The 13,989-nt window shown below is 34.3% G+C and overlaps 1 protein-coding gene across 1 annotated transcript in view; it reads left to right on the plus strand.

Annotated features, from left to right (window-relative positions):
- WRN (WRN RecQ like helicase) overlaps nt 1-13,989 on the plus strand; it is a 151,543-nt gene that overhangs the window by 67,704 nt on the left and 69,850 nt on the right. Inside the window, exons 10-16 of the mRNA XM_029935769.1 lie at nt 13-93; nt 2,175-2,310; nt 3,827-3,902; nt 5,436-5,503; nt 5,794-5,902; nt 6,442-6,510; nt 11,399-11,481. Coding sequence (XP_029791629.1) covers nt 13-93; nt 2,175-2,310; nt 3,827-3,902; nt 5,436-5,503; nt 5,794-5,902; nt 6,442-6,510; nt 11,399-11,481 — 622 coding nt within the window. The remainder of the gene's footprint in view (nt 1-12; nt 94-2,174; nt 2,311-3,826; nt 3,903-5,435; nt 5,504-5,793; nt 5,903-6,441; nt 6,511-11,398; nt 11,482-13,989) is intronic.

Raw genomic sequence — 13,989 nt, forward strand, 5'->3', positions numbered from 1 at the left:
TTTTTTTTTAAGGATTTATCTTCCAAGGATAATGAAGAGGATCTGTCTTACGTAATTGAAAGTGATGAAGATTTAGAACTAGAGATGATTAAGGTATGTTTGAAATTATGGAAATTTACTTCCAGTTCCTTAAAAAAGGAATTTAAGAGTAAAACATTACCTAATTTTAAATGTTCCCCCACATGTGATTACAATCACTTAGGTTTTTAGGTTTTTCCATTTCATATTTCTTTACATCTTAATGTTTTAGTATTAGTACACTAATTTTTACATATTAGAAAACATATTTCTCTCAGGTCAGTTCTTTTAAATCTTTTACTGGAGTGTGGGTAGTGATTTTGCCCTCTGCTGTTGAAATAGATTTCTTTTTCTTCCCATCCATCCACGTGTATCCCCTTTTATTTGGAAGTTCTGTTGTTATTTATTCAATATTACTCTTTACTTCCTTTGGTCTAATTTACCATGGGTGTATTTATTACATATAACTTTCTAATGTTTTAAGTTGTTTCATTTACCCTATTTTGTTATCAAAGTTGAAAATACTATTTTACAATTATAAGTCTATATTTCCCATCACTTCACCCCAACCTCCAGTTTCATTGTCAGGTATGAACTAAGGAGGGACAATAAAAAAGAAAAGCTTAAATTTATCCAAATTAATTGAAAATGAAGAAAAACACATAAGTACATCATTAGATGTATCTTTTATTCCTCATCTTTAGATTGATGTGATTTGTTTTTTTAAATGAAATGAGTTTAGGGTCCTGATTCTTTAATTTTGAGCCAGAGTAGTGGGTAGTGGTTGGGAATGTGGGTTCGAATCCCAGCTTCTCCATTTATTTGCTGTGTGACTTTGGGCAAGTTTCTTTGTCTTTTTGATACTCAGTTAACAGCTGTAACTATTATTTAAGGTGTCATTTGTGAAGAGCTTAGTATAGAGCCTGGCATTTCTTAAGTGTTTAATAAATATTAGCTAATAGCAATAATAGAATGTAAATACTAAATCATACTCCTTTATTGATTAACCATTTTTCTGCGGAATGCTGTTCAAGTAGCACAATTAGAGGATGCTTGGAGACTTCCACAATCTTAAATTGTATATTGAACCTCTTAGAAGGCAATCTGGATGCACATGTGAGAGAAAGTTATTTTCAAAATGCTTTTCTAAGTCTATTTGTAGACTTGAATAAAGAATCAGGAACAGAATCACTATTTTTCTTTTCCAGGCCTGAAATGAATACACTTTTTAAAGAGCTATTAAGGTCAGATATATTAAGTGGAAAGTTTAATAAAAAGAGAAAATGAGAACTGTGGTTTAATAAATCTTCCTGTCACCTCTCAGTATAAAAAAAAAAACAAAAACAAAAACCAAAAAACTGTATAGATGAAACAATTTTGAAATATCCTAACATTCTTTAAATAGATAATCTTCATTTGGGGGAGCAAATCCAATATTGTCAAGCCAAAATAAAGAGCAGCTTTATTTCACATTTGTAATATTCTTTTCCTAAAGTTATTAAATCTTTTATTGTTGTTTTCATAATTCGCATAAACACATTTATATAATTCACAAAAAATACATTTATTGTTTGTTTATTGTTTAAATGTTATGCTGACACATGATATGGAGAAACTCCTAAAGTAACAGTCAAACCTACATTTACCTCTTGGCAATTGAAAATATTGAAATGTGATAAAGGAAAAAAGTTAAAGTTTTTTAAAAACTTTATTTATTTATTTTGAGAGAGAGGGAGAGAGAATCTCAAGCATGGAGCCTGCTTCCGGTCTCAATCCCACAAACCCGGAGATCATGACCAGAGCCAAAATCAAGAGTAGTATGCTTAACCAACCGAGCCACCCAGGCATCCCAGAAGAAAAGTTTTAAATTCAAATTTTATTCAAAAATTGATAACTTTCCCCACAGACAGTTCATTCTATGCTATTAATGAACCCTGTTTATGCTGGAAGTATTCCATCTTTGGCCTTGTGCCTTAGAAACCACTCTTGAGTACATATTTAAACCAGAGCACACATGTTCTTTTGTGATAGTGTTTGCACATCTGTTAGCTTTGAACAAAATTGTAGGTTCTGTTAATAATACTCCTTTTGTGTTTGGTGAAAAAGATACGACACTGTCAATGGTTTTGCTTCTAAGGTTTCTTTTAAACTTTCAGTCTTTAGAAAATCTAAATAGTGGCACGGCAGATCCAATTCATTCAAAAGGCATAAAAATGGAAAGAAATCTGGATGTTCCTTCTGAAGATGAAGATGAGCTTGAAACTATTGAAGAAGAAGAAGATGATGATGAAGGTAAGCCCTGTAATACGTGTGCAGTGACTTACCTCTGATACCTACTGTTGACTCTGCTTTAGGGTCCAGTTTTTAAACACTTTGGAGGCAAGCATTTAGTGCATATAATTAACAAGGTCCTAAAAACTTGTCATTAAGTCCCTTAGTGCTTTGGTGTTTGAAAAGCATAATCTTACTTTTTATGAAAGTGGAGTGGTAGAAGGGCTGTGTTATTTGGCGCACAGGGTAATGTGAAACTTTTACCGAATATTATATTTTGTCAAAATAATAGGAAATCATTAATAAGCATCCTTAATTAATTACTTATGTTAAACATTAGCATTAAAGGCATTAGTATAGTGTCTGTTCTTCAGGAATTTATTACTTAGAACAAGTGGCACAATGTCAGATAGCAAAAAAACAGACTAAAGTTCACACTGTGTATGCCATCCATTGTAAGGAATCTGTGAAGTGACCTGTTATTCAAGTGTGAGTAACAGAATTCATTATGGCAAACCATGGGGTCTTCTCATGAAGTAGAACATTCTAGAGTTAGAGTCATCAATGTTAATAGTCTAAGAAAATTAAAATAAATATTGTATATGGAAAGTATATGAAGTTGTTCAAAAAAAATGTTATTCTCTTTGTTTTCTTGTATTAAGTCAAGGCGTTAGTATCTTCACATCAGTTTAGTTCTCTATTTAGAATTGTTAAAGCTGAGAAGTATAATAATAAATTTTCATTTGTTTATAGGTGAATGGTCTTGATTCTTTGTTTTGCTTTTTCTTGGCCACTCATGAACTGTTCAACTGAGTAGAAAATAAAAATCAGTTGAGTAAAAGTTAATGTCACTCCATCGTGCTAGGCAGTTAAAGTTTTGGTCAGAGATTTGGTGGAATGGTAACTAAAATGAAGATTTAATTTTATCTCTGGATTTTATTTGTGACTGTATAATTTCTGATTACTATTAATTGAAAGTTGGTTGTATTATGAAATTTGCATTGGTACGTTGCTTGTGGTGGCTGGGTCTACATGTTAGGTTTTAGAACTATAGCAAATTCCAAAACATTGCTTTCTTATAGTTTTGGCAAAATGTGAACCACGTTGTAGTAGAATCACACAGTTCTAATCCTTAGTATTAGGTAATAATCAAAGTGTTTAGCTGGAGTCATGACTGGCACCCAGAGGGCCAAATTAGTTGGATTTAAAAGACAGAAAACAGTAATCTTTGCTATTTATCACTATATTCTTTTTTTTTTAATATCTATTTATTTTTGAGAGAGAGAGAAAGAGAGAAAGAGTGGCAAAGGGGTAGAGAGTGAGGGAGACACACAGAATCCGAAGCAGGCTCCAGGCTGCTGATGCAGGGCTCAGACTCACAAACTGTGAGATCATGACCTGGGCCAAAGTCAGACTCCTACCCAACTAAGCCCCCCAGGCGCCCCCCCCCAATTCTTTAAAAGAATCCAATGAACTAAAAACTTTATTCCCTATCACTTGTATTTTAACATAAATGCCATTTTATTTTTATTTTAAGACCATTCATTACCAGGACCTAATGCAACGCAAATTAATTTCCTCAAGAAGTACTTTGGCCATTCCAGTTTTAAGCCGTGAGTATAATCTCAGTTAATTAAATTGCATATTCATAATTTTTTACACAAAGGAAAACTGGCAAATAATCCATCAGTTTAGAAGTAATAGCACAACTCCATTGTTGTTTATACATTCCACCCTGTATTTTATGTGACTACAAAGTTATTTTAAAATAATTTTTATATAAAATTCATATCTATGAATTGTTTTTGTAAGAGAGGGAAATGGTTTTCTTTACCATAGAAAGTTCTGTGTAGAAACTAGTTTTAAATACATTAATACATTAATCTAAATTAACACTGACTTGTTTTTCATTAAATAAGTATCTGTGTGTCTGTTTTGTATACTTTACTGCCCAAAGCATGCTGACATCATGGAAATTCAGAAGACAACAGTTGAAAGAACAGTGATCATCTTAGTAGTTTTAATATATTCAAATGTATTTATGTCTAAGGGGGCACATTTACAAGTATTAGTAGGAGATGAATAAAAATGAGATAAGGAACAAGTAAATTTGAATACAGCTAATAAGAATGTAAAAATCTAGACTAGATTTTTCCTGTTCTGGGACTTTAAAATTTAACCTATGGAGGCATTTCTTTCCTTTTTTCTTTGATCTTAAGTGTTTTTTTTTTTTTTTTTTTTTTTTTAATTAAACTATGTCCTGCATACAGAAGAGCACACATGAATGTACAGGTGAATGAATTTTCACCAACTAGCACCCAGTGTAACCAGCACTCACATAAGAAAAAATAGGTCATTATCAGCACCTCAGAAGATCACCTTTCCTATTGATTTTTCCCTCAACATTTTATTTAAAAAATTTTCAAAGATAAAGTAAAGTTGAAAGAATTTTTTTTTACTATGCATACCTGTCTATTCAACATTTTACTACCCCTGCTTTATCACATATTCATCTATCAACGTCCGTTCCTTAATCTATCCAATTTTAAAAATACATCTTAAGGTAAATTGTGAACATCATTACATGTCTCCTTAAATACTTGAGCATATAAATCATTAACTATGGTTAAATATTTATGGTTTATTTCTTTTGATGTAAAATTTACATAAGGAAATGGTCAAACCTTAAGTATGCATTTGCACATCTTAAGTGTACAGGCAAACACTCATGTAGCCTAACCCTTCAGTCAAATATGGAACATTATAATCGCTCCAGAAAGTTCCCTTACTCCCCTTCTCAGGCAGTCCTTGCCCCCGGGGCACTTCTTTTATTTATTTTAAATCAATAATAATTCTCCTGGATTTCTAGTCCGAAGCTTAGAATTTACTTTATACTTTAGATATATGTCATGAAATTTAATGCATAACCCAGTTGAAACTCGTAGTTGTGAAGTCAGCTTGAATGGGAGCTTGACCACGTGGGGCTCTTTGTTTTAAAGTTCCAGGATTTATACATTTTTTTGGATTGAAGCTCAAAAATATAAAAGAAATTCAATTGGAGGGAGTGAAAAAATTAAACAGGTTTCAGCTTGTCCTTGGGTTTCTTGTTAGGAAAACAAAAAGACATTTTGCTTTTTACCCTCCAGGGTTCAGTGGAAGGTGATTCATTCTGTACTAGAAGAAAGAAGAGATAATGTTGTTGTGATGGCAACTGGTAAGCTGTACTCAAGCAATAATGTAGTCGTCTAAAATATCAGACTTAAAGGTTTGGCAGGGCGTAATCTTTCACTAAACTCTCAAAATATGCAAGTGCAAATGCAAATGGCTTAAAATTCAGAAGAGAGTGATCTGAGATTAGATGTTCAAATTTGTGCATGAATTAGCTCTTAGGAGGATAAGAGGATGTTAGTAGTGATTGTTCATCTCCCCCAACCATGTTGTAAGAAGAAATCAAAGTACCAAGGCTTTATTTTCATTCCATAAGTGTGTTGTTTTTGTTTCCAGGGTATGGAAAGAGTCTGTGCTTCCAGTACCCGCCCGTGTATGCCGGCAAGATTGGCCTTGTCATCTCTCCTCTTATTTCTCTGATGGAAGACCAAGTGCTCCAGCTTAAGTAATGGCTTTTTTTTTCTTCCTCGAAGGAAACGTGTAATCTATCCTGTGTGTTACAATATAGGTCCCAGTAGCACATTTCTGTGAATGTTACTCTATTAGTGATAAATGACCCTTTGGTGGAAGGCCATACCTTCTTTCTTGAGTTCTCTGTAATCCAAAGCTACCAGATGGCCCCGATAAAAATTTGTGTAATGGCAAACTCTAAACCAGTTTACATCCATATCTCAAAATTCTTTTCTCTTTCGGTTACCCTTGCTCTTTAGCTTGGTATGAAGTGTATACATGAAAGTCTAGTTTTTAGTTACAGAAACATTTTAAACCTCTTTAACATGGGCTGACCATCTTTTTGAAAACTTGCCTTAACAACTTGTTTCTAATAATAGCCGTTGAAGGAATTTATTAAATTAGCGAGTTATAAAAAGAGTGAGGATTGCAAAGGATAGGAGTCTTCATCATTATATTTCTTTATTCCTTAAGAATGAATCTGATATTTGTAATGTGTATATAGCTCCAGCATATTTGTTTTTCTTCTTATAGAATGTCCAACATTCCAGCTTGTTTTCTGGGATCAGCACAGTCAAAAAATGTTCTAGAGGATGTTAAATTGTGAGTAACTTATATGGTTTCTGATTATGTGGTTGTGTCTATGATATGTGAGAGAATTTCATACACAAAAAATTTTACATATGTATGGACAGAATATTCCTGATTAAAAAAAGTACTTTGTTTTATAGTACATTTGCAGAACTGATAATTTTGAAAATCTTTAAAACTTAAATCTGTTTGTTATAGTTCTCAGACTGTGAATTAAGCATTGTAGTCTTAGAATTGTAAAATTTTGGTTTTGAAAGAAGTAGAAGAGTATGTATCTAGTTTTGTCTCATTTTTACAGATGAGAATGTTGAGGCCCAGAGCAAGTAATTTGCTTCAAGTCACTCAATGAATTCATGGCCGAGCAGGGACTGGATTTTAGATCTCTTGCCCCACTAGTCCTATCATGGCATAATTTATAACAAGAATAAAATCTCAAGGGGCGCCTGGGTTGCTCAGTTGGTTGAGCGTCCGACTTCGGCTCAGGTCATGATCTCACGGTCTGTGAGTTCGAGCCCTGCATCGGGCTCTGTGCTGACAGCTCAGAGCCTGGAGCCTGCTTTGGATTTGTGCTTCCTTTTCTCTCCATCCCTCCCCTACTCATGCTGTATCTCTGACTCTCTCTCAAAAATAAATACATGTTAAAAAAAATTCTTGCATACACACAAAAATATGTGTGTGTATTAGCAATTATATATCTTACTGATATACACACATATACACATGGATTTAATGAGTTTTAAAAATTTTTTTCAATGTTTTTTATTTATTTTTGAGAGACAGAGAGAGGCAGCTCGAGCAGGGGAGAGTCAGAGAGAGAGGGAGACACAGGATCCAAATCAGGCTCCAGGCTCTGAGCTGTCAGCACAGGGCCCGATGCGGGGCTCGAACCCCACGAACCGTGAGATCATGACCTGAGCCGAAGCCGGATACTCAACCAACTGAGCCACCCAGGCATCCCAGGATTTACTGAGTTTTGATAAATGCATACATATGTATAACCCAATCCCCTATCATGATATAGAATATTACTGTCATTCTAGGAAGTTCCTTCATGTGTCTTCCTAGTCTGTTTTTCATTCTATCTCCATTCTAAAACAAACCACTATCTAATTTTGTTTCTACCATACTTTTTGTTCTGTTCTAGAACTTCATATAAATGGATTCATACAATAAAAACTTTCATGTAAGGTTTCTCTCATTCAGCAAAATGTTTTGAGAATCCTTTTTGCTGTTGCACGTATCTATAGTTTTTTTGATATATCAGAATGAAATGTCAGCATATGAAAATACCACAGTTTGCTCTTTCATTTCCTCAACAGTAGATGCCTAAGCTATTTGTAGTTTGGGGCTATAACTAATAAAGCTGCTGTGAACATTCCTATAAAATTTTTTTTGAACATGCATTTTCTTTCTTTTTAAACATTTTAAATTACCTTTGTTTATATTACTTTAATACCCATATTTATTGAGATATAATTGATGTACAATCATTTTTACATACTTAAAATGTATAATTTGGTGAGTTTGCCATATAAATACCCACAAAACCATCACTGCAATCCAGATGCTGACCCTTTATCCGTCATCCTCAGTGTTTACTTACACCCTCTGTAACACATTCCTTTCACGTATTCCTACCTTCTTTACCCCACTCACCAGGTAGCTAACTCCTGATCTGCTCTCTGTCACTCTAGATTAGCTTATGTCTTCTAAAACTGCACATGAACAGAACTAGTCATATGCTATGTGCTCACGTTTTGTCTGATTTAAATCACACAGCATAATTACTTTGAGACTCATCCATGCTGTTACACGTATCAACAGTTCATTCCTATTTTATTGCTGACTAGATTACATCATATGGGTGCTGTCATAATTTGTTTTATCTGTTCAACTGTTGATAGACATTTGCATTGTTTCCAGTTTTGGGCTGTCACAAATAAAGCTGCCCTGAACATTTGTATGCAAGTCTCTGTATGGACATATGTGTTCATTGGTATGTGTTCATATGCGTTCGTTGGTATAAACCAAGGAGTGGAATCACTGGATCATGTGGTGAATATATTTTTCTGATTGAGATAAATTTACATAATCATCATCATTTTAACCATTTTAAAGGTATACAGTTCAGTGGCTTTTAGTACATTCACATATTTTGCAACCATCTAACCATCTATCTAATTCCAGAACATTTTCATTCCTCCAAAAAACCTCAGTATCCATTAAGCAGTCACCCCCCAGTGTCCATTCCCTTCCCCCCTTCCCCCACAACACCTCTTCAAACCACTAATCTGCTTTCTGTTTCTGTGATTTGCATATTCTGGACATTTCATATAAATGGACTCCAACAGGATGTGGCATTTTGTGTCTGGCTTCTTTCACGTACCATTAATTGTCAGTATTTTATTTCTTTTCTTTGGATGAAGAATCCATTGTACAGACGTAACATACTTTGTTCAACCATTCATTAATGATGGGCATTTAGGTTGTTTCCACTTCTGGCTGCTATGAATAATTGCAACATAAACATTAGTGTGTAGGTTTTTATATGAAGATATGTTTTCATGCTTTGTGTATATGCGTATGAGTGGAATTGCTGGGTCATAGGTAACTCTGTGTTGACTTTTTAGGAAACTGCCAGCCTTTGTTCAGAGTGACTGTACCATTTTATAGTCCCACCAGCTGGGTATGAGAGTTTTAATCCCTCCTCCTCTCTGCCATTGCTTGGTATGGCCAGTCTTAATTTTAGCCATTCGAGCAGAATCTCAGTGTGTCTTTACTTTGCAGCTCTTTAATGACTAATGAATTCGAACATCTTTTCATATGCTTATTTGCCATCATATTTGCCATCTGTAGATCTTCTTGGAGGAAGTGTCTATTTACATATTTTGCCCATTCTTTATTGTCGGTTTTTCTCTTACTCAGTTTTGGTAATCATTTATATATTCTGAATACAAATTCTTTATTTGGCATATGCAAACATTTCTAGTTTGTGACTTCTCTTGTTGTTCTCTGAACTGTTGGGAAGAGCAGCAGTTTTTCATTTTGAAGTCCAGCCTGTCAGTGTGTGCTTTTATGGATTTTGCCTTTGGTGTGGAAGCTAAGAAACCTTTGCCCCACTCAGGATCACAAAGACTTTCTTTTATATTTTCTCCTAAAAGTGTTACGGTTTTAAGTTTTAATTTAGGTCTATTACCATTTAATGTAAACTTTGTGTATTGTACCAGTTCCTGATTACAACTTATTTTCTCTAAGGATATCTCCAATTGGTTCCAGCTCCATTTGTGGAAGATACTATTCTTTCTCCACTGAATTGCCTTTCTACCTTTGTCAGAAACAAAATGACTACATATATGTGGGTCTTTTCCTACAGTCTTGTTCTCTGTTCTATCAATCTCTTTGCCTGTCTGGATTGGTGTCTTGATTACTGTAGCTTTGTAATAAGCCTTGAAATCAGGTAGCACAAGCCTTCTATTTTGTTCTTTTATGTCAAAGTTTTTTGTCTTTTGTAGGTCCCTTGTATTTCTATAAGTATTTTAGTATACGTACTGCCAAAGTGAGCACTCCATAAGTATTTCAAAATTACCTTTTCAACCCAAATGGCAGCTGGAATTTGATTGGGTTTACCTTCAGTGTGGATACCTGTTGAATTAGTTGTCTTTATAATTATTATTACTATATTACACTGAAAAAACTGAGGCACACTGAAGTTAAGATGGCTTAGCTTGTAAGAAATACAATGAGATTCAGACGTTGGGCAGGCTGACATCAGAACTTGTTATTTATACTGTTTTCCTATGTTAATTAGAATATTGAATTAATTTCATGAGATTAAAAACATATCTATTTTGTTCCTAATTGTTCTGTTTCTAATTCCTCATGAAAGCACCAGGCCTAGCACATAGTAGATGAGATATTTTAATGTTTTTTTTTATGTAGGAAATTAAGTTTTTGTTCTATTTAACTTTATGTCTTCACATAGTAGAATGAAAAGGAGACTATATATTTTAAATGCCCTAGACTTAAACTTTATTACAAACATTGTCTACTTAGGATTCTGTCTGCCCAGAATAGAAAAAAGTCATGCTACCTTAAGCAAATAACGAATTTTATATTAAGGGTATAGGGTCACACTGAACACAAATTAGCCAACTCTTAGGAAGAGATTTTGAATGGGGTGTCAAAAATACAATAGGGCTTTCTTTTTATCCATAGCCTCTTTGTGTCTTCCTCATTTTTCTCTTGTGGGAGATCAGCATTTTTGCTTTTCTAGTCATAAGATAGAGAAGACTGAGCTGCAGGGCATAATTTTTTCACATCTTACACAGGTCTTGTCATTTGCAGAGACTGGTCCCTGGTTGGAATCCCAGATTCTAGGATAGAGACCAATTGATGGGACATTGATACAGTGCTGAACCCTGGCCCAAGAAGATATATTTAGGGAAGAGAGCAAAATACATAGGAGAAACATGGGCACTATGAGTTTACTAATGGGGAGGGAGTCGGTTGTAGGGTAATGGGTTGTAGTTCTCCAAGAGAGAGGATGCATGTGGTTGGAATGCTAACACATAGAGGTTTACCGTAGGCTTGACCATCTGGCTCCAACACTATAGTTTTAGGGCTAGACTGCTAGAAATGAGGACCCAGCTGCTAGTGTCACCTTAATGCTGAGTACTTCCTGAGCACTCTTGCCACTTTTTGTTTTGATGTATTAAAGTGGAATCAGAGAACTAATATATGTGGATATATACAAGCGTATGTAACATTCATTTAGTTTTGAGTGGTATATTATTTAAGAATTTGTCAGGTATTATGGTTTTAAGTTGTAATTCATTAGATGATTATTTTCTTTATTGTATATTTCCTTTTCTATTTCTTTTTTTGTTTGTTTATTTTACAGAGGCAAATATTGGATTGTGTATTTAACTCCAGAATTCTGTTCAGGTAACTTGAGCCTCCTCCAGCACCTTGAGGCTAATATTGGTAAGTAGTTGGATCTTTCTATAAGTGTTTATTTAATTTAGTTATCCTTTAAAGTTAAGTATATGGATGGGTAATGGATTTCACTTCTGTTAAAGTTTATTTCAAACATTATTTCCTCCAGGAAATCTCTGACTTTTTGTGTCTTCCCTGTCTTATTCTATGTACCTATAATTCCTTCTGTCATAAAAATTAGGCTTCTGTATTATAATTGCCTGTTTATAGATCTCTTTTCTTCTGTTAGACATCCATTAGGAGGGTGATTACACACAGGTGTTCTAGAGTCAGACTACCTGCATGTAGAGCCTGGCTCCAGCACAACATTTGTATTACCTTAAACACGTTACTTAAGCTTCTGGTTGTCAATTTCCCTCAAGTAAAAGGTAGATAATAATAGTACCTAACATTTTTTACTTACTCTGAAGATTAAATTAGGTAATTCACATAAAATGCTAAGACAGAGTCTAGCATAATAGCTCAATTAAGAACAAAACAAAAAGGGGCGCCTGGGTGGCTCAGTTGGTTGGACGTCTGACTTCGGCTCAGGTCATGATCTCACTGTTGGTGGATTCGAGCCCCGCGTCAGACTCAGAGCCTGGAGCCTGCTTCGGAATCTGTGTCTCCCTCTGTCTCTGCCCCTCCTCTGCTCACGCTCTGACTCTCTCTGTGTCTCAAAAAAATGAATGAACGTGAAAAAATATTTGTTTAAAAAAACACAAAAACCAAAACAAAACACTAAACTATTACAGTTACTAAATGCCCACTATGATCCAAACACTTTTCTAGGAAAAGATCAATAATTGTAGAAATGCATTTAATAATTTTTGTAACAATATGATAACAAGTTTGTATCTTTTTAGTATGCATTAAATCCCAACAAAAGAATGAGGGAAGAAGCTGACATTTGATTAAATACGTTATCAAAGATATATTGTCAATATTGTGTCCCTTATTGGCATATTTTTGCCTTTAATGGAAAACAAATTTGCTGTGTCTCCTATTCAGTTGTGTGAAATTCTTAAGGATATGACACTTCAGAGTAAGCCTAAGTACCCTAGGTATAGGAATTTTATGATTTTATAGCAAAAGCTAGGATCTATGTTCATGGTGAGCTGGATATGTTTTGTTCCATTTTAATATGTGCTTTCTTTCTGTGATAGAGTTAATTAGTTATTAGCTTAAAATTTTGCTTAGATCCTTTGACAACTAGTTCTAATTCTCTATTTTTACTTTTTGTAATGGATTAAATTATGAACACTGCAGTCATTAGAGCAGATTACTCTGCATAGGATGGATGAAAATGCTCTTTTTGGCTGACTCTCAATGTTAAACCAAAGGGGGTAAATTCTTTTTGAAAGATTTTTCTTTGGCTTTAGTTTGCAGGAAATTGTAAAATGCTTGCAAAAGTGAATCTACTCAGAATTCTGTTTGTACAACAGTCTGACATTTAGCTAATCAGATTTATGCTTTTTATGTTACATTATTTAAGTAGTATGCGTATGTAACAGAAGCAGCAAACATAATTTTATATGGAGACTCCTTAAAACCAAACATACTTGTAATTGTCTTTTGACTTTAGAAATAAGGCTTGAGTGACAGATAAGCCAAAATGAAATATGTATAGGACTTGGGCAGACACTTGGACTTACAAATTTAAAGTAAAAATTAGTGGGGCGCCTGGGTGGCTCAGTTGGTTAAGCATCTGACTCTTGGTTTTGGCTCAGGTCAGCATCTCATGGTTTGTGAGTTGGAGCCCTGCATCGGCCTCTATGCTGAAGGCATGGAGTCTGCTTGGGACTCTGTCTCCTCTGTGCCCTTCTCCCACTCTCTCCCACTCTCTCTCTCTCTCTCTCTCTCAAAAATAAACATTTAAAAAAATAACGTGAAAGGTAGCAAAACTTGTTAAAACTAATGGTAAGGGACAAATTTCAGCTCCGTTAAGAGGTAATCAAACCTGTAAAAGCCATCATATTTGTTTTAACTTACTTAATTTAAAATCTGGTCATTTAGTTTCTAAAGCCAAAATTAGTGGTAACATTGAGTTTTTCCCAACTATGCAGTAGCAGCCAGAGAATTTTGATACTAATCAGCTTGTATTCATATTTAGTAGGTTTATTGTTTTGTTTTTTCTTTCATGTCTATTGTTACTTGGTAATCTCAGTGCACTGTAATTGTTTATTTGCTCGTCTGTCTTTTCTTGTAGAATTGTGAGCTTTTCAAGGTTACAGAGTACATTTTATTGATCTTTTCCTAGAAAAGTGTTTGGATCATAGTGGGCATTTAGTTTAGTGTTTTGTTTTTTGTTTTGTTTTTAATTGAGCTTTTATGCTAGGTCCTGTCTTAGCATTTTATGTGAATGATCTAATTTAATCTTCAGATTAAGTAAAAAATGTTAGGTACTATTATTATCTACCTTTTATTTGTGGGAAATTGACAATCAGAAGCTTAAGTAACTTGTTTAAGGTAATACAAATGTTAGTGCTGGAGCCAGGCTCTACATCCAGGTAGTCT

Source organism: Suricata suricatta, chromosome 1 (assembly GCF_006229205.1).
Source record: "Suricata suricatta isolate VVHF042 chromosome 1, meerkat_22Aug2017_6uvM2_HiC, whole genome shotgun sequence".
Taxonomy (NCBI): Eukaryota; Metazoa; Chordata; class Mammalia; order Carnivora; family Herpestidae; genus Suricata; species Suricata suricatta.